Source organism: Canis lupus, chromosome 31 (assembly GCF_003254725.2).
Source record: "Canis lupus dingo isolate Sandy chromosome 31, ASM325472v2, whole genome shotgun sequence".
NCBI classification, from domain to species: Eukaryota; Metazoa; Chordata; class Mammalia; order Carnivora; family Canidae; genus Canis; species Canis lupus.
In genome coordinates this window covers 33,165,719-33,186,234 of record NC_064273.1, presented here as the reverse complement: position 1 = coordinate 33,186,234, position 20,516 = coordinate 33,165,719, and the positions used below count along the sequence as shown (strand labels likewise).

Here is a 20,516-nt window from a genome sequence, read left to right as displayed (position 1 = left end):
GAGTCCCAGGATCGAGTCCCACGTTGGGCTTCCTGCCTGGAGCCTGCTTTTCCCTCTTCCTGTGTCTCTGCCCCTCTCTCTCTCTCTCTCTCTCTCTCTCTCTCTCTCTCTGTGTCTCTCATGAATGAATAATAATAAAAAAGATAATAAGTTGCAATCCACCCTCCATTAAAAAAAAAGAAAGAAAAAAAAATTGCAGGCTGACAGATGAAACTCTGCCTTGATTCTCCTTCTGCAGAGTGCATTGCAAATAAACCTCTGCTCTCCTGGTGGACCCAGAGGAAAACACATCCCTGGCGACCAGTTACTGTGGCCTCTTCAGAGGTGGGAGCCTTAGCCACACGCAGCCCCGCCTCCAGACAGCTGTGCACATAAACAGCTGTCACCCACTGACCTTGCTATTCTTTGGTATACGCCCCAAAGTAGAAGAGGAGAAGAAGGAAAAACTGCAGATATTTTAAAGCACAAGGGAGGGGGCGCCTGGACGGCTCAGTGGGTTAAACCTCCGACTCTTGGTTTTCTTTCAGGCCGTGGTCTCGGGGTTGTCAGATCAAGCCCTGCGTCTGGCATTGTGCCGAGCTTGGAGCCTGCTGGGGTTCTCTCTCTCCCCCTCCTTCCCTCCTTCCCCAAAATAAAATAAAGTACAAGTGAGGACAAAAAAGAGGAAGTTTGCAAGATCAGTTGAATTTTTTGCAAGTGTTTCCTAGGCACTGTGTTTGGTTTTAAGTGTTTAGCATTTAGATGACCTAGAAGTCCATGTATCCACATTAATTGGATTATTTTAAAGAATATCCTCTATTTTAAAGTTTAATATATTTTATATATTTTAACATTGTATATCCTTTTCATAAGTGAAATGTAGCATATTCCCAAAACTATAATGAAAGAAAATCAAAGGTACTGTAAGGTATCTCTGACATATTATCATATAATCCACATCCTTCCTGCAGTTCTCATCTCTGGAAAGGATCTTTTGATATCTGACTTTAGGCAAGGTGCTTGCATGATACCAGCAATTGACTACACATAAAACAGCTGCACTCAAAATTGACCTGTTTTTGATGGGACTTGCATGGGGAACATACTGAACCATCTAGAATTACTGGGAAGTAGAATATTTTTATGGTTTGGAATTACTGATAGTGGTGTAGAATATTCTACATTTGCCATGGCCAAATCTCACCCTTTAGAAAAGTGATTCCTTTAGTCTTAGATGCATATCTGTGTGATTTATCTCTGCTCCTTATCCGGGTATATTTCCTTACGTTATATGGATGAACAATGTAAATTTTCCAAAAAAGTTTTTTGCATTATGAATGTTGGATTTTAATTTTAATGGATAAAAATGAGATGAGTGTGTAGGATAATGATACCAATTCAAAAAGTGTGAAGTGAAAAATTACCCATGCCCATAGTCCCTTTAAGGGCCTTTTAAAGGGACATTTAGCACCCTCTAGTGACAATAGTTCAAGCAGTTGAAAGGAAAGTCCCTGCAATGCTTCTGGATTCGAGCTAGCAAGTCAACAAAACAGTGAAGTTCTTTGGCCAGTAAGTGGTTGCCTCCTAAAATTCATGAGGCAGGATTATTTTTGTGCCTGTAAATAAAGGATAAAAATGTGTCCACTGGAGACAGAGACACCCCAGCTTGTCTTCTGGCCTATCATTGATAATATATTTAGAAAGAGCATTTCCATTTGTCCCCCAGTACTGTAGTTTTCCCCAAAATATGTGCTGGGATTTGCATTGGGATCAAATGAAGACTATGAATTAACCGACATCATAGTTCAGTTCAGTACATATAAGTGGATTAAACAGATGTTTGTCAGGCTCCACTGGAAGAGAACTGGCCTGCTTGCATTTGAACTGGACACTGTGGAAAGGTCCTCTCCATCAGTTTGCAGAGAAAGGACACGGTGCAGAGAGGTACATACAATGCATGGAGGGTACAATGCAGGGGGACGGTGCAGTGCCAGGAGGATACGGCGTAGCAGGTGCCACAGCCATGCAGACTCACCCTCTTGCACACACCTGCCTTTAAGTGTAGGCATACGACTCCCTTAAGTATGTAAGTTGCTGTCTTCTGCTCTTGCAAATGTAAATGCATTATTTATGGCAAATGTTCTGTTCCTTGGCTTCATTTCTGATTCAATTTGTGATATAAATAAATTAGCAAATATATAAAAGTATTAAGTGATATAGGAAGAAAGGCCATCTGAATCTGACTCAGAACAGACTTTCTGAAAGCAGGAAGAGCAATTGTCTAGTGCAGGCTTCTCTGTAAATTTCCATTATTTGGGGGACAGTCTAGTGCTACTTCTTATCTTTCTTAAAAAAGTAGCCTGTTGTTTATGAAATACCAAGACAAAAATAAATGCTGATATCTAGTCTCTTATAAGTGAGCCTGACATACTTAAGAAAGTTAAAAATCTAACTAGATCAAAATCTAAGTTAATTTATACAACTCAAGATAACTTCTCGATTACCGAGAAGTAATTGGGACATAGTACTCCAGATCTGAGTAGGGGCAGAGGAGCAGGACGGCCTCTAGACAAGGTGGCCATCAGTTATGTGGCATGGGTGCTAGACTGCCCTGTAGGTAGACCATGCCTTTTGGTGACCCGTGCAGTCCAAAGACTGTAACACATCTGCCTATATATGCCTAGTGACATGGATGAAGACCTTAATGCGTTTAATGGTTCACAAATTGTGTACAGAATCATGATCATTGAAACAGGAAATTTAAAAGTTCCTTTAAATTATTGTGCAAAATAATTGTTCTTAGGGTTTTCTTTTTCAGCTTTTCTTTTTAGCCCTGAGTAATAAATTGACATATTTAGGGTTCCTAATACTGGTTTTAATACTCCTCCATTTTTAGAGGCATACAGAGTTAGGTAAGAGCAAAGTTGTCAAAATTTGAGAATATATGCGATGCTTATGAAATTGTGTTCATTGAAATCATTGCTCCATTTGAGCCTGCGGAACTGAACTGACGCATGCTTCAAAATTAAGGAAATTGCAACTTGGTGTTGAGAAGTTGAGGATTTAGTATGTGATAACAATTTCCTTGGTTTAGATTAGTTCAAATCAACCAAGATGCTGAAGAATATGTTAACCACTTAGGGAAGGTGTTGAAACAATAGTTATTTAAATTGTAATTGGATTATTTCTTAATGTGTTGCTGGAGGGCATCTCTCTCTCTCTTTCTCTCTCTCTCTCTCACACACACACACACACACACACACACACACACACACACAGAGTCTTATCCAGTGGAGTGAAACTGTGCTCACGAAGCATGCTTTGAATGGAAAACAGTTCTTAACCAGTGTATAATGAGAGTGACCTTGGTGCCTAAGAGTGCCTTATGCTGAATTATATTCTCAGGCAAATCCTCCAATTGACATAGAAAAGTTCCACTGAGTGATACAGTTTTGCATTGTGGGGGCAGCTCCAGATGCTTGATCCTTATCTATAATCTCAGGCATGTCCCTGGCAAGGATCCTTAGAACATCCTCCGTGCAGGGCTTTCATGAATAATCCAAACATTTTACATTTAAAGATTCATGTGTCCTTTTAGGGACAATATAGAGCACTTTGTCCTATTGTTTGACTCTTAAAAAGTTTGCATTTCATGGGTTGCTTCCAGGCTCTGGAGTTTTATGTGGGTGGAATTTAAGTAAACAAACACAGACTTCCGGAATGCTAGGACACTCAGTGGCTGGACAGAGCCCTGTCATCCTTGTTTCCTAGTGCTAGCCAGAGGGCCTGGCATGGAAAAGGCACTTTATTAATACTGATATGTTGGTAGATGACCATGACAAAACACATGAGTATCTTCTGGGTTTCTTTACTAAAATTAATTAAAAAAAAAGAACTATTCTCTTCCTGCTAGAGATATAAAAAGGAATGTGAATTTTGGGTACACACACATAGAGCTCAAGAAGCATGGGTATTGTGAGCTGTGTGTGACACAGATATTTACAAAAACATAGAACATTATGTTACTCATGTAATTTTTATCTTAAAAATTTGATTTCTATTTACTGTAAATGTTTGGAAATCTAGATGAGCCAAAGGAAGAGGGAAAACAAGAAAGATTCTCTACCATGAGTACTGTAGTATATAGCCTGCTAGTATTTCTGTCTTGCTTTTTTCCCTTTAACAAAATGGTTCTCTGATATAATTCTCCTTTATAACTGGATTTTTACCTTAACCAGGCATAGTATCGTAACAATTTTCCATATCACTGAGAATTCACCTACTACTTGATTTTCCTGCAATATTTTCAATGATAATGAGCATTCCAGTGTATGGATGTTTAATACAGCGATCAGACATTGATGAGCAAACCTTTTGTGTATCCAGTTAAAATTATGGGCCTTATTTCTTTGCTGTGCCCATATATCATTTTTAGAACTATGTTGCCCTCATCCAAAGTATCTTAACTCTTGACCTTCCTTTGCATATCCCACTCAGAGAAGTTACTTAACAGAACAAGGATGAGAATTTGTTGAATCTTGAGAAAACGGGAATACGTGGTTTTAAGACAAATAAATGACAGTGTCCCTTTTATTGTTTTAGTCAATGTGTAGTCAATTTTATATTACTTCCTTTTTATCATTTGGACCAAGAGAAGAACAGGCTTACAAAGGGTTTTCATAAGTTGTAGCTAATGAGTCCATGGTGGGTAAGTAAAAATGGAAATGCAGAATTTACTCCTGGGAGTCTGATGACCACAGACTCTAGGGGGCCATACCGGGCCAGCGTGGTGTTTACTGTATGTCCCAGGGAGGGCAGAGAAGGAACCTGTCCTGCAGACTCATGACAGGATGGTCCCTAGGCAGTGCCCCTCTGCTAGATTGCCCCTGACATGGATTTATCTGGCTACCTAAAGGGTGGCTTCCCCCCAGGAGGGGTGGTGCTTGGTCAGAAGCTGCCCAGTCACTAGGCTGCTGAGTGACCTGGTGCTGAGACCATTTGTAGGTATAGGCTTGGGGTAGGGGTGAAGGGAAAGATAAAGTGGGATCTTTATCTTTGGGTGATTCCCCCAGGATAATGTTTAGGAAATGGCTTCTGCATTAATATATTCTAGTTAATAGATATGCCATCTGCTAATAAATAGCCAATCAAAGTAAAAAAATAACTTTGCATTAAATATTCAGAGAATACTGGGCTTGGATGCTATTATGCCATTCTAGAGATCAGGAATGATTATCTTTGAAGATGCTAAGAATCAACTGAAATCTTGTCATTAGAAGTGAGGAAGATTTGCCTTTTAAAAAAATTGTGGGAATTACAGCCCATAAGTGATCTAATAAAGATCACTTTTCTGTATTTGTGTGCATTTTCAAAATTTGACACAATGAAACATATGGATAGAATCTTCAGGAGGTAGATCAAATAGTAGCATCTGGTTTTCTATTCATAAGTATCCAAGCAGGGAAATTAGTCTCTACTAAAACAATATTTTTATTAAGGAATAAAGGATATATACGAATATACACATATATGCATTATTCATAAATATTAGAGAGTGAAAGAGAGCACAAAGCAAGTGATGTAAATTTCCAGCAATTGGAGTAACTGGGTGGAGGATATTAGGAGTCCTTTGTATTTTGTTTCTGTACATTGGAGATTTATTTCTGCATAAACAGTTAAGAGATTTCACTATTTCAGCTGAATTAAGCAGTAACCAAGGAATTAAAAGCAGAGACTCCATGAAGAATTGGGTCTCTGGGTGAGGACAAGGAAGGGGCAGGGTTGGAACCAGGAGATGAGGGTGAGGTTGGCCTAGGCAGTGCTTTCTCCCTGGGCTCTTTTGTTAGCAAAGCCTTCATCCTGTTTCAGGCTGTTCTTTGGGGAATCCATAATGGAGCACTGCTCACTGGGGTACTGAGGTTAACATGTAAGGTTGATGCTTCTCAGGAGAGCAGAAAAGCAAGGAATCCTGGTGGAGCCAGCCGAGAGCATTTTTCTCAGCACTCTTGAAGCCTTGTGGAAGCTGCCCAGATAAAACAACTCAGTGCTTTGAAATTTTCAGGGAAACAAAATTTTAATCAGCCTGCCATCTCGTTCATTGTTCAGAGATGAAAAGAGGGGAAATCAGCGCCCCCTTCGACGTGTAGATGCTGAGAACCTGAAGGTTATGATTTTGAGCCAGAACAGGGTTTCTTTCTTTTCTTTTCTCTTTTCTTTTCTTTTCTTTTCTTTTCTTTTCTTTTCTTTTCTTTTCTTTTCTTTTCTTTCTTTTCTTTCTTTTCTTTCCTTCTTTTCTTTCTTTTTTCTTTTTCTTTTCCTTTTCTTTCCTTTTCTCTTTTCTTTTCTTTTCTTTTTTCTCTTTGCCTTTTATTTTTCTTCTATTCTATTCTATTCTATTCTATTCTATTCTATTCTATTCTATTCTCTCTTCCCTTTGCTGTCTCTTTGTCCCCCCTCCTCCTATCCTAACACAAGGAGGGGAGCCAGGGGACAATAGAAGATATGGGAACCTGGGCTTGTTTATAGAACTCTTGACAGATGCAGGCCTGAAGTCCCAGCGAAATCCATTCCCCTGACCACCCACCTCTGGAAACAGGCATTGCTCAATCACTCAGGATTTGGTCTCTTGTGTTCTGCGGGTCCCCTATGGAGACCACACCTCTTCCCTGGTCCAGCTTTCGTGTAGCTAGATTCAAAGCAAAATGTTGTTTCTTCCAGAGAACAAGTAATTTCCTGAAAATGAGTAATTAAAGGCTTGAAATCCTCTAAGGAATGTTCAAGCCCCCATTAGCTGTACTTCCTTTGAGTGGAAAACAGACGTGTGGCCCTGAACTTGGAGCTTGGGTTTTCAAACACTTAATGAGGTCTTCACGTGGCATCCGTGCATAGCCAAGAGTTCTCTCGGGGTCTGTGGTCCTGCCACACTGACTTTTGTTAGAGCAGGACCGGCATGCTCACATTATAAACCACCTGTAGTATAATTTTAGTTATTTGGGATTTATTTATTTTTGTTACTTGAATTTTCAGTAAATATTTAAAAACTAGGATTTGACAGGTTTATTACTCTTCTCTGTTTGCCTTGCTTACCTTATCGATTAGCAAGTCTTTATGTTTTCATCTGGTTTATCATGGAGCAAAATAAAAATTGCATGTGTTTGGAAAGAGAAAATGAAATTCTTCTGGAAAACTCATGTGAGATGTTGAATAAATGAAGGCCATTAAAAATCTGCAAGGAAATATATTACATTGATATGAACTAAGTTCTACCTGCAGAGTTTCCTTTTGGGAGAAAGGAACAGGGAGGGTATGGGGAGGAGCGGCTCATGGCCTGTGTCCCAGGCGTGTGACAGGTCCAGGGAGCTGGGGGTGCAGAATGCCTGGCACCCTGGCTCGAGGGGGCCCTCTGCGCCTCGTTCCGAGGTGCTCAGAGCCCGTGTGAAGCCATGTGGAGTCCCGCCACATCTGCATCCTGCCTCAGGGCAGCGTGTCACACGACAGCACACCAAATCACACCTGCTGTGGCGGTCCTGGTCCCAGGCAATGGATGCTTTTTTCTTTTAATTAAAAAAAAAAAAAAAAAAAAAAAAAAAAACACCTCCTGGCTGCATATCATCAAGAAAAACAACATTGTTTTCAGGGTCCCTTATCTCTCCACTCCCAAATATCCTGTTTCTTCGGGCTGGGCAGCCAGGACCAATAGAAACCTCTTCCTGCCATTGGCTGACTTCATTTCCCAGACTTAGCACAATCTCATCCGCTCTAAACAACCTCATCAAAACTACTTTCTGGTCAGAGAGAAGCAATAATTATTATTAACATTTATTAACGATCAATAAATTTGATTGCATTATGGCCAGCACCATTAAGGTAAGAAAAGGGTTCCTTTTCGTTTGACAAAATCTTGTGCTTGTTACTCTTTTCTTTGGTTTCCTTTATCAAGGCAGATAAGTCAGGATTGGGCAACACCCCCACTGCCACAATAGAGGACAACAAGATTTCCTCTGCACTGCCTAGTAAATTTCCTTTTTCCTACTCCAACCATCCGCAAGGCTTAAAAACTTCAAACTCAGAAAAAAATTGGGGTTTCTAAATTCACTGTTGAGTGCTGTGGATGACTTTTGCAAAGGCTTTTTGGAGCGCGTCCGAATTTTCGTATTCTTTAACCATCCCTAGCGGTGCGTGGATGTGTATCTGCTGGAAGGCATTGGACTCAGAGAGGTTGGAGGGCAGGGTCGGAGAAAAAGATGGGCTGGTAAATGTTGAACTTCTGGATGCTCTTGAATGACTCCTTAGCATCAGGGTTGCCAGCCAGCCCCAGTGGAAACGAAGAGATACCTGACAAGTGGCGGTTGGTCATGGGACACGCAAATGTTGGCTTGGTTTTTGGATCCTTCATGCTGAGAGTGGATTGTTCTCATAACTCAAACGGTGGTAATTCGATTTGTTGGGTTACATATTTAACTTTAATAAAATACTACTCCTCTGTGCGCTGTGAGTAAATGTTCTTGCCCATCATGGTTGGTTTGTGGGAATAGAAGAGCGGTGGCCGACCAGTGCTCTGTGCTCCGGGGTATGTGGTCTGATGTTTTTCTTGCAAATGTCTCTAGTAGATAGCATAGAGCTATTAATGGGGTGGTGAATCCGTGTAGATGGGAACCTATATTTAGCTTAATTCCTCTAAGCGAAGCCAGTAGAATCGTTAGTATAAGGTAGCGGCATGGAGTCTGTGAAGTGGTGGTCTGTTGAAATATTTTCAAGGCCACCTTGCCTTGGTGACATTTGTCGAAATGAGAAAAATCAGCAGCAAAAATCTACTGAAAGGAAGAAAAAGAAAGCTTAATTAGTTGTGTGTCTTTAGTTTTGCTGTGTATAGGCGGGAAGCATTTGGTTGTATTTTCATCAAGGGTCTTGGTTAATTTGAAAGCTCATGAATATGGAAGTTTGCCCAGAATTGGGCCACGGCATTTTCAAAAATCCTTCTTGGTTTGGTATCTGAAATGTTTGTATTAGAGGGTATGATTAATACCTGCCATATGAACTGTGTCTTAGAAGCTTTGTTCAGTTTTTGCCTCTCAAGGTATGTTTTATTTTTCGCGGAACGTTCAGTAATATGTATGAAAAAATCATGTACCAAAAACTAACCTTACAAAGGTTTTTCTTTCTTTGGCATCAAGGATTGGAGTCTGCTGTGAAATGTAGCTATCATGGGAAAGAATTTTAAAAGTGGAGGTTTGATGTGCCCCTCTTTCAACTATATGAGCAGAAATTATTTTTTATAATGCAGAATGCTACCCTTTTCTTATTTTTACTAATTGTGTCCATATTTCATAACAATTAAATAAAATATTCTTTGTGAATTTTGAATAGCTTGAGTACAATTGTGTGTGTTTCCAAAAAAAATCAGTGTATTGAAGGACATTGACATAATGGCCCGTTCTTTAGAATGTGGGGTATGTTTTGTGAAAGACAAATGTATTATACTGTTTAATTTGAAGCATACATTTCTGAAGATAGGAAGTTATTTTGAAGCTTGAATGTTTTAGAATAAACTTTGGATCGTAGTTAACACTTTTCTAGGGTACTGTAATCACTTTAATATGTGATGGCACTGGTTATGTGTATATTTTATATATCTCAGGTGAACTTTAAAATAACTTCAAGTGGATTCTTTTTAATCCTCTGTTCAAACAAAATAGCCCATCTTTATAGGTAACTTCCTTTAAAACGTGTTCTGTTGGGCTTCCTGGGTAAAGTAATGAGATGACTTTACAGACTTGTTTATAGAGTGGAAAAAGGCGGCCCGACTCTGTTGACTGCAGTTTTAATTATGTGAGTGCAAAGCTCAAATTAGCATAAGGAAAATTATGGCTGTCCGTTGGAATTAGGAAACAGCCTGTCATACAGGCAATTTCTAGTCTCAAACACACTCTGTTCTTTTGTTGTTTCAGTAAATAAATCAATTAGTCGATTAAGCATCAGATTCACTGAATTTGGTACTCCCCATTGGAGTGGGCTTTTTTCTCATTAATATTTATAAGACCTTGTGAGGCACTATGAAAAGTTAGATGTTTGTATCCCGTCTTTGTGACCCTTGTCATCATTTTCTCTTGGTGTTTGGAATCGGGAATAAAAAGTTTCCATTGGAAGAAGCAAAGGAATTTGGGGAACTTACCTGAGAGTGCCTGTTTATCTCTAAGTGTCCACAGATTTTAAGATCAGATTTTAAGAGTTCTCAAATAAACACGTAAGCATCAAAGGTGATGTCCCCATGGGTGATTCATGGATCAGTTTTGGTGCTCCCATCTGCTTTTTGCCTTTCCCACCATCTGACAGTACTGAGGGGTGCTTAACACCCTGTTTCCGTCCTTCCTCTCAGAACTGCATGGTGTTGCTTAGAGACTCCAAGGAGCCAGTTGTTACCCTCGGAACTTTGGTTGTGCTTAGGTTAGAACTTTTAATCCAGTCTCCAAAGACTTCGTTGATCCCTTCATTATGCCTTGGGTCACTTGGCAAGTCTAATGAAGCCAGTGATCCCATCTCAGGATAAATGCCCTTAAATGTGTATAATGCGATGCTTAGAATGATAAAGCAAGTGAATCTGTCCAAGTACAATTCAACTCTTGGATTCCTCTGGTGGCCCTTGAATGCTACATTATAATCCCTGATCCTAGAATTTCAAGACCCTTTGTCCTGAAAATGGGAGTGTGGGGATTTTCCGTTATCACAGAGCTCTGACTGTGAAGGACAAGGAGAGAATGGTGCCAGTGGAAGGCATCTTAGAAGCAGGCAGGATGTGGAAAATTACAAGGCTTGATGAGGGAGCACACTATCACTGTTTCATTAGTTGTTTAAAGAAGTTACTTTGATTTAAGAGAGGTTGGAGGGTTTGATGATTGAAACATGGTGTTAATTTAAAAATATATTGCTTATTTTCTATGTTTCATGCTTTGCACATAGCAGGCACTCTGAATATTTGCCATCATGTGTGAAGGAAAAGTTAGTGAAAAGCTCAGGGTTGTATGAAGTAAAGTTCATCTCCTAGGGTTTGGGTGGATGTGATTAATGAGTTGAATGGCTCTAGGCATGTAATTTTTCATCAGTCCGCTGGCTTATGTGGGGTGAGACTTGTTTCAGTCTTCGTTACTGTGGGGGAGGGGGATACTCAGTGGCAGCGGAAGGAATATAAAATGTAATATGCTGCTGTCCCGCTATGTAAATGGCATGTCCCCAGAGCAGGCCCTGATCTCCTGTCCTTGCTTGAAAGTGGACGTCAAGGCCATTATCTTTTTTTTTTTCTTTAAAGATTTTATTTATTTGACAGAGTGAGCACAAGCAGGGGGAGCAGCAGGCAGAGGGAGAAGCAGGCTCCCCGCTGAACTGGGAGCCTGATGCAGGGCTTGATCCCAGGACCCTGAGATCATGACCTGAGCTGACGGTAGAAGCTTAACTGACTTGAGCCACCCAGGCACCTCCAGGCCATTAACTTAAAGTGCATGTTGCCTGCATTCATGGGCAGTTCTCTGACATGGTTTGCACTCCCTAGCCCTCTGTGTGTGTGCACCTGTGTCCACTCACCGTCCTGACTCAGTGACCATGGAAAGGGGAACAAGAAACAATGAAATTTTTGGATTCTTTCCTATTAAATACTCTTACGTAGGATTCTAGTGCACTCAGAATGTTCTGAAAGCCTGAATCATTTCTTAATTATCTACATTTTCTTTAAAGTGATTATTTCATTATTATCATCATTATTTTGCAAAATAGACCTTTACTTAAAAAAAAAACCCTACAAACACACACATACTTATTTGAGTCTCTTGAAAAAGCATACATAAAAATAGAATAAATAAAACCACCACTACCAATGCCTTATGGAAAATATTACTTCTGTGTTTAGAACTTTGGAGTTAAGAGTCCCTCTGTAGAAGTGTTGACCCAAAGCAGAAAACATGTTATTGGCATCCCAGTAACTTGGCAGGTACATTGATTAAATGGCTGATGCAGAAGAGAATCACCCATACAGGAGGCTGTGGGAAAGCCAGGATTATGGATTTCTCTGAAGTCTAAATCTTCCGAGAAGACTGACAGAGACAGTCTCCAGGTCCTTCTAGTGTTTGGTAGCACACTCTGCTCTGGCAGGATCTTCTCTTCAGGGCTAGGAAACACTGCAGATGCCACAGGACCCACCTCCTCCTTTTGTCCCAACAGGATGGAGGACAGCTATTCCCTGCCCTGGGGATTCTGTACACAGCTTCTGAGATTTCATTTCTACAGGGACACCTGCATTTGGATCCTGACTAGTCACGTGAGCCTGTGTGACTTAACCTATCTGACCTCAGTTTCCTCACCTGTAAAATGGGATTAAAATGGCTATCCCATTTTGTGTTGGTAGGGGTCTATAGAGCCTCTGGTAGGTGCCCAATAAATGGCAGATGCCATTGGACCATCCAAATCCATTTAGTCTTACCTTATCCCGCTTCAGTTGTGAAGCCCAGAGCTACACAGCCTCTGCTCCAGTGCTTTCAAAAAGAACAGGGTCACCTCTACATGTCAGTACTGTAGTGTCCCCACCTAGACCAGGGCACACCTAGGTCTGGGAGGTACCAAGCTAGGGGAGGTCAGGAGGAGGAGGAGCCTGTAGGAGTCCTTGGGTCAGGGTGCAGCAGGGCAGATAGCAAACACATGCAAGGGTCACTCAAGGTGTGGCTGGGCAGAGGGTTGGTTTAGGTTTGTTTTGAGGGCAGAGGCTGTTTGCTGTTTTGCTGAAGGAGGGTTGAGACCTGCAGTGCATGTTGCTCCTGATTAGGGCAAGAATGGGAATATTGAAATATCTTCCACTGTTCTATTTTCTCATTAATTTTGAAAAATACATCTTGTTTTGCACAAATTATATAGTAATAAAACATTCACAATGTAGAAAAAAACAAAAACAAAATCATTACAAAGTCAATGTAAGTTGCTCCTGATCCCGAGCAGCCAGAGAAAATTACTAACATTTGGTGTGTCTTCCTTCCGCATGTTTTTTATCCACCTGACTATCCATCCAGGTTTTCTTAGTTAACATTCTTTTTTTAGGTGATTTCCCCATGTCACTTAAAACATTTTCAATAAGCAAAATTCTTAGGCTTCCTTATATCCCATCTACAATAAATATTATCTTTTATATAACCAATATCCTGTTATAGAAAATAATGTTGCTTTCAGTTTTTCACTACTAGCATTGCCATACATTCTCTAATTTTTAAAAATTCACTTTATTAGTATCGGCACTTACAAAAGGAATTGTTGGGCCAATGGGCATACATATTTTTAAAGTCATATTTTTAACTGGGAAATTTAAATATTTGGCAATTAAAAAAAAAAAAAACCTGCCACTTGACTTTACAGAAAGATTCTACTAGTTCCCACCTCTAGCCATAGAGAAGGCCGGTTGCATGCACTCCATACAATTGTGAATATTTTACCCTTTGAATCTTTGCCATTCTCACAGGCAAGGCTGGCATCTCTTATTTGTGTTTCCTTATTTATAGTATTTCATTAGATTTTGCTGTTTTTTGTGTTTTGCTGTGAACCTATTTCAACCAGTGGCCACTGGACTTCTGGACCGATTTCTTCTTCATGCCTTCATTCTGTTTGATCAAACGTATTTCCCACACATTCCCCTTATAAAACTTGCCTGAGGGATGTTTCCTAAAGTTAAAGATCATTCCTTATTCTTTCTGTTCTCTTAAACTTCGTTGTCTCTTGTCAGCACATACTCCCAGCTCTGCTTGTGTTTATGAGTGTGAATACTCTGTGAATACATCATGTGCACAGACCTATGTAAGCCTTGGAACTCATTCTTAGTGACAGTCTGTCCACCACTTTTGTGTCCTCATCAGTGACTGGCAAAGTATAGAGGTTCAATGAATACTTGTTAAAGTTTTTTTTTGTTAATTTTTTAAAAATTAAAATCTTTTGAAGTCATAAAGAGAAAATTAAGATGTAGAATAATTAACCATTATCATAGATTTTAAATAGAAGTCATATTTCTTGAGAGTTCTCTTAGTTAAGTAAAAATTAATTTAATAGAATTACATTGATGTTTTAAAAGAGCTTAAGGAAATGTTTTTAAGAGGTAGCTGTTGTATCTAGAGTTCCTAGTCCAAATTACCATCATCCTCAAAACTGCATAAAAGCCAGATTCTGTGCTAGGTGCTTGCATTATCTCATTTGATACTCATGCCCCCTAGATAACTGTTGCTTTTTGTACATACCAGGAACCAGGGGAGAGGGTTAGAGAGGCTGAGGCACTTGCTCAGGTAACACAAATCTGTTTGTCTCCCCTCAATTTACCATCCTATGATCTCTTTCTCCTGCTACTTGCCCTGCCTCAAATACTGAATGACTATGTAGAAAAATGATTTATCAAATGAAACAATGATACATTAAATAACTGAATAATGAAACTTCTTATAACTGGCTTATTTTGTTGCTACTCTTGTGTGAAAAACTCCATAGGCAACAGTTATTCTGCTTTCGGTGACTAATCAAGATAAAATGCCAGAAAATTCAAGAGCTCAACTCCAGCACCCATCTGCATTTGCTTGGTGACAAGAATTCTTTCCCATATTTGGCCATATCCACAGGGCAGTGGTTCCAGATTCCAAATCAGCTGCTGATTTAAATTTCCTCATCCCAAGTATCAACTTCCTTGCTCTCTCGCCTTGGCATCGGTCATGAAAATGCAGCTTCGTTTTCCAGCAGGCCTTACAAGTCTTTCAGCAGGGGTGCTCATGGGATTCAACTCTGGGAAGAACGGTAAACTTCTGTTGTGCACAGATAAGTGTTGAGACATGTAGAAAAGAAATGCCAAGGCTAAGCAAAATTATTTATTTTTAAAGCCACATCACAGTCCAATCATAACATGGATGCCAGGGCTGGTCCTTCCCATGCTTTTGTTCAAGACAGTGCGTGTCAAGTTCTGGAGAACGTTGTCAAGAACGTTTATAACCTATCAGGCAAAGAACCTGCGCTCTTGAATCTAGCAGAGCCACCTTTAAATCATTACATTTTGGGGATTGAATGGCTGTCTTCCCCTTATAAAATTACAGCGTAGCAGATTGATTTTTTTTTTTTTTATGGATGTAGAGTCTGTACCGAAGATAGAATCCCCCTGACCCTCTAGGGCCGGTAGCAGGTTCACCATCCTGTCCCCTTTGGGTCCCACTGGCCTTACCGAGTTTTCTTTCTCCGACTTAACTGTATGCATGTGATACTCACCTTTGAGGAAGAGGAAGCTGTTGAAACAACACTTCAGAATTTGTCAACACGATTAGTCTGTGTCTCAATTTGAGGTAGATTTCCCAAGACATTGCTCCAAGTTAAAAGAAAAAAAAGTGTGTGTGGGGTTTAATATTGCAAAGCGCTCCTTGGACCTGTGGTATGTGTATGTATTCCCTAATGTTCCAAAGATCAAACAGAAAGCTGAAGGTGAAATGGAGCAAGCCCAGCCTGTGTTTATCTCGTGCCCAGGGAGACACTGATACTCTACATGTCTTCACAGCATCCTTAAAATAGCCTCTGTGGGGGAAAGGATTGGTCTTATCTTGCTTGCAGGGGAAAGGAAGGGAAGGGTGGGGTGGGGAGGGAGGGAGCTAGCCTAGGGGATGGTGGCCCGAGCTTGCTGCTGTGGGAGCCAACAGGTGAATTCACCTCTGCTGGGCCTTAGCACCTCCTCAGGGAACATGGACATGGTCTTCCTGGCATATCACCCTTGACAAGTGCTGACCTCACAATATCTGTTTTTTCTTACCTGTGTAATGGGGTCCTGGTGAGGTGAACTGAAAGTTACTAATTGCGTACGAAGTACTTAATAAATGTTTACTCAAGTCAAATTCTTCTAGGGTTAAAATCAGGAAATCCACAAAAGCTTTCTTTCTTTCTTTCTTTTTTCAATTTCTGCAGCAGTTTTTTTTTTTTTTGAGCCAATTTTCCAATGTTCTCTTTCTTTTATTATGAAGTAAAAACTCCTACAGATGATGAGTTCTCCGTTACTCACAGCACTTCATCTGCCCTGGAGGTGACTTACCATGCTGGGAGGTGCTTGTGGTGGAGTCTGGGTGCAGCCGCTCCTGGAGAAGACACTTTGGGGCATTGTCACTCCCTGCTCCTCTCTGTACTTCTCACCTTCACCCTCTTTCCCTCCTCTTTCCCCCTCTTTGCGATAGCTAACAACCCAGTGGAGGGTTCGAAAACATATGGGACAACAGGAATGAGGAGTGCTCACAGGTTCCCCTGGGACCTGCCTCCTTTCACATCACGCTGGCTCTCTGGGATTCTCCACTGCTGGTCTGTCCACAGGCATCTGGGACGGTGCAGCTCATAGGCCTTCGATCTGGGATAAAGATGTACAGGGAGGAGTGGCCAAGAGGCTCCTTACAAGGCCTGAAAAGAATCAGGTAAATGCCATCAAAACCCCTAGCCGCCACACGTCTACTTCGAGTTCTATTTTTTACTTCATCTTATGTGAACTCTTAGAATTAGAAGTGTGTTTAGAGTCAGGTGTAAAATAAGAATATTGTCCAAAGTCAGGTACAGGTGACTTTATGATTGATCTGATTTGGGGGTTGTCCATCCCACCAATTTGAGTCGATATGGATAGTTGTCTTGACTTTACCTCTCAAGCCAGTCAATGAGCCCTTTTAAGCTTGCATTAAGCTTTAGAGGAGAAATACAATTTACTTGGCTAGAGGAGCAGCCCAGTGGAGAGAACCACTGTTTGTTCCTTGGGCATCTCTGACAGAGTACCTTCTGTCCTCCTTAAAAAGCCGTTCCCATTGACTCCCTTCTCTGGGAAGCACAATCATACCGCGCACAGCTTTGATAAGAGGCTGGTTATGAAATAAGCACACATATATTTTTGTTAAGCCTTGCTCTTTGGAGATGGAAAACATCTTTTTTTAGATCACATGTTTACTGCTTTGGTAAACAGTAAAATGCTGCAGCAGCAATTGCCTTGAGGATAAAGGGTTTGTAGACAGATACTTCCTGCGCTCACTTCCTCCGCAGATCGCCAGCCCCGCCAGAGGCACACCACGGCAGGAAGGGCTCCGCTGGAGACTTCCCCTGCGCATGTGTGCTCCTCACTCACTGTCTCCTCTCCCGGGGGGAATAAACCTGTTGCTACAGACCTTCTGGCCTAATTCTCTATCTCAAAGCAGTTGGAAACCCACCGTCTCTGAAGTAATGGTTTTAGTCTCTTGTTCCATCCTTGCTCTTGTCTCCGTGCTGTTGTTGGCGGGGATGAGTGTCACCAGACCAGACGTGTCTGTGAGTAAGAGGTGTGTCGTGTAGGAACCTCCGTCCCCTGTGAATCATGGTGAACGATGCGTGAGTCTGCCTTTGTAGTCGGTGGAAAATAAGGCTCTTGGAGATTCAAGTGCTGGGGTTTTTTTTCTGTGGTTATTTAGAGTAAAGGTCATTTTAGATTTTGCTTTCTTCAGCCAAGTGGAGATCACCAGATTTGGGTACAGAAATCTCAGTGCACAGATTGTTCTGTGTGCTGACTTTACACCAGCTATGAAGTTCCAGTGAATGCATTGTTTGGGTCCTTTGAACCAAAGCACATAAAACCACAACACACAAACATTGAACAATGGGGAATCATCAATTATCCATCTACAGGATGTGTCCTTACCAACTGGCCCCTTTGTAAGGGAAAATAATATACCAAGTCAACAAACAGTAACACTTAACAATAAACTAAACCAAATAAACAGCACCTGAAAACCACTCAAGTCAAGCATGGGCAGAACTCCAAAGAGTGATGTTTACATACTGCAAACACGGAAACCTCCGCCTCCCATCTCCTACCGGGCCTGAAAAGAATCAGAAGACCGAGCTGCCCTTAGTTGTTGGGTCACATCATGCTAGAGCACCTCCTTTGATGATCTGAAAGCTCTTGCAATGTCAAGAACATCGTGTCCAGTAGAGCGCCTCCTCCAGGACCTTCTCCATAGATGTTGATGACCACCAGGTGGGGTGGCAGACTGCACTTGACCCAGAGAAACTGCCAGACATGGTTAGATGCAGTCCTGTCTCATGAAGAGGCTAGTACATGCGTGTGCCCTATGATTTTATCTACAGTTACTCCGTACGTATATGCAGGTTGAGTTGACATGAAATTGCTCAAAGAGACACTCTTTTCAGGAGTCATTTGTTGATATACTTTTACTCATCTTCTTGGAAGACACTGGAAGCTCTTCGGATCCTCCTGTTTGAGTGAAGACTCCTTCCGTCCTTTGCAACTGTATTGCACAGCTTTGTTACATTTTACTGAAATGTCCTGGGGCGTCCCCCAACATGCCTCCCTCCAGATGCCACCTCCCGCACCTCTGGTTCTTTGCAAAATGACTCTCTGATCTCCAGAGTCCGTATTGGTTCCAGTGCCAGTAGAATCACGGTTTTGTGATGCTGGTGAAGGGTTGTACAGCAGATAGACATGACTTTGGTGTGGGATGGAGCAGCACCCCTACTGGCATCCTCCCTGAAAATCACCACTGCTTGACTGGGGCTTGTGGTTGGGTTTGTTTTGTCTTATTTTCTTTAGCCTGAAGTGGATACAGGTTCAGTATATCCACTGAATAGCATTGCTCAAACAACAACAACAATAATAAAACCTTTGTTCTTTAACCCCTATTTTAAAAACAATTACTATAGGTTTTAGAAAATAAGCATTTAGAAAAGGAAATTAAAATGATTGATATTTCACCGTGAAGGGTCGGTGAAGACTTGGCACTTCTTGGATATTTTGGTCTTTTTTCCATGCACAGAGACATATTCTTTTAAAAGAATAATAACATTTGAGAAATTAAACTCATTTTTAAGAGTCTTTTTCTACTCGCTTCCTTTTTTTCTAGGATACAGAAGAGGAGTGAGAGCTAAATTTCTCATGATCCCCTTTTGAGATTAAGGCTTCATATTCCATCTTAGGAAGCAGAACCAGACTGCCTGGGGCGAGTCCTAGCTCCACTGTGCCCTGGCAAGGTGACTTCACTTTTCTGTGCCTCACTTGCTCATTTGTAGAACAGATTGAGTAATGATAACAGTGCCTGCATCTTGGTGGTTTGAGCATTAAATAATAGCATGCGTTGTGTGCAATATTTGCTTTTATGAGCACTTTGGTTACTCACTCTAGTCTCGTTCCTAGTATTTAATCTCATCCCGTATTTTACTTTTTCTGAAGTAATCCATTCTTGACTGTTTGTTTCAGTGTTCAGCTTTTGAAAGGTATCCTCCAATATGCTTTGGGTATTTATCTAAATAGATATGGATCTATCTAAAGAGGTGAAAATCTTTCCCTATATATTATTTGCTGCTTTCTCATGGTATTTTTTTTGCTTTTTTTTTTTCTTAGAATAGTAGACATGCCATAATAGAGTCACCACCGGGGGTCCCTTCAATGGTTCAAGCAACATGTTACTTAAAATTTTAGCTGCTGAACTCAGCTGCATTTTCATGAGCTCAGAAAACCAACAATTTTGAAGATCCAAAGAAAAACCAAGATGGAGGACTGTGAGGTACTCACTGTCACCTCCCTCGCCTTTTCTATGCGTGAATGAATGCATGTCTGCAATGGCGAGTTACAGCTGGTTTCTGGAGGAGCCCTAGAGTGGAAGAAGTCAAGTGCTAGATTGAACCAGCTACTATAGCTGGTACATTTTCTACAGGAGGAGAGGAGGCATCTATTTTTTTTTAAGATTTGTTTATTTATTCATGAGAGACACACACAGAGAGAGGTAGAGACATAGGCAGAGGGAGAAGCAGGCCCCATGCTTGGAGCCTGATGTGAGACTCGATCCCAGATCCTGGGATCATGCCCTGAGCTAAAGGCAGATACTCAACCGCTGAGCCACCCAGGCGTCTCCATCTATTGAATTATCATATCTTTTGTTTGTGATGAACATGCCCAGTAAGAAGCAAGCCTTTATTAGATGTCTGTTCAATAATAAATAACTGTCTGCCTGGGTAATAAATGCCTGAATGAGTTCATTAATTGTGAGGTGATACTTGCTCATATGTCATAGAGAATTCATTCATTTCATTCAATGGGCAATTATTGACTTCTTATATGCACTGTATTGTGTTAGTTGCCCCTCAAAGTTATGAGGGAAGTTGCACTTTTTTGATCAGAAGACAGAGGTATTACTATGTGTTGAGACCAGTGTCTTGAATGCCCCTGGGTCACATGTGGACACCTAATGTTAGACACAGGCATGTGTGTCCTAAAGAACCTGCCCATGTTTGGGAAGGTGGGGTGATCATGGGGCTGTCCAGAATATAACTGTGATGGGAACATTTGTGAGCATGTGCCTGATATGTGCACATGTCTCTGCCAAGGCTGTGATGGGAGATGCTTTCCATTTGAAAACTAGAAGCAGGGATCCCTGGGTGGCGCAGCGGTTTGGCGCCTGCCTTTGGCCCAGGGCGTGATCCTGGAGACCTGGGATCAAATCCCACATCGGGCTCCCGGTGCATGGAGCCTGCTTCTCCCTCTG

At 41.2% G+C, this 20,516-nt stretch overlaps 1 protein-coding gene and 2 long non-coding RNA genes across 8 annotated transcripts in view; 1 reads left to right on the top strand and 2 right to left on the bottom strand.

Annotated features, from left to right (window-relative positions):
* Window positions 1–20,516, top strand: part of ERG (ETS transcription factor ERG) — a 186,149-nt gene that overhangs the window by 72,588 nt on the left and 93,045 nt on the right. For 2 of the 6 annotated variants that reach the window (XM_035709181.2, XM_025449911.3), the window contains exon 1: window positions 7,687–7,845. The exons of 1 other annotated variant lie outside the window; for it this stretch is intronic. In XM_035709181.2, coding sequence (XP_035565074.1) covers window positions 7,828–7,845 — 18 coding nt within the window. In that variant the 5' untranslated portion in view covers window positions 7,687–7,827. Of the gene's footprint in view, window positions 1–7,686; window positions 7,846–18,878; window positions 19,006–19,395; window positions 19,539–20,516 lie in introns of those variants that run through there. 3 more of the 6 variants (XM_049104737.1, XM_025449917.3, XM_035709180.2) reach the window with 3 other exon arrangements.
* LOC112661788 (uncharacterized) lies at window positions 5,446–10,412 on the bottom strand. The gene is made up of 2 exons (XR_004811009.2): window positions 10,151–10,412; window positions 5,446–8,792 (listed from the first exon to the last, which is right to left on the bottom strand). It is a non-coding gene; the product is annotated as an uncharacterized LOC112661788 (long non-coding RNA).
* Window positions 14,543–17,469, bottom strand: LOC118352963 (uncharacterized). The gene is made up of 2 exons (XR_004811010.2): window positions 17,193–17,469; window positions 14,543–16,404 (listed from the first exon to the last, which is right to left on the bottom strand). It is a non-coding gene; the product is annotated as an uncharacterized LOC118352963 (long non-coding RNA).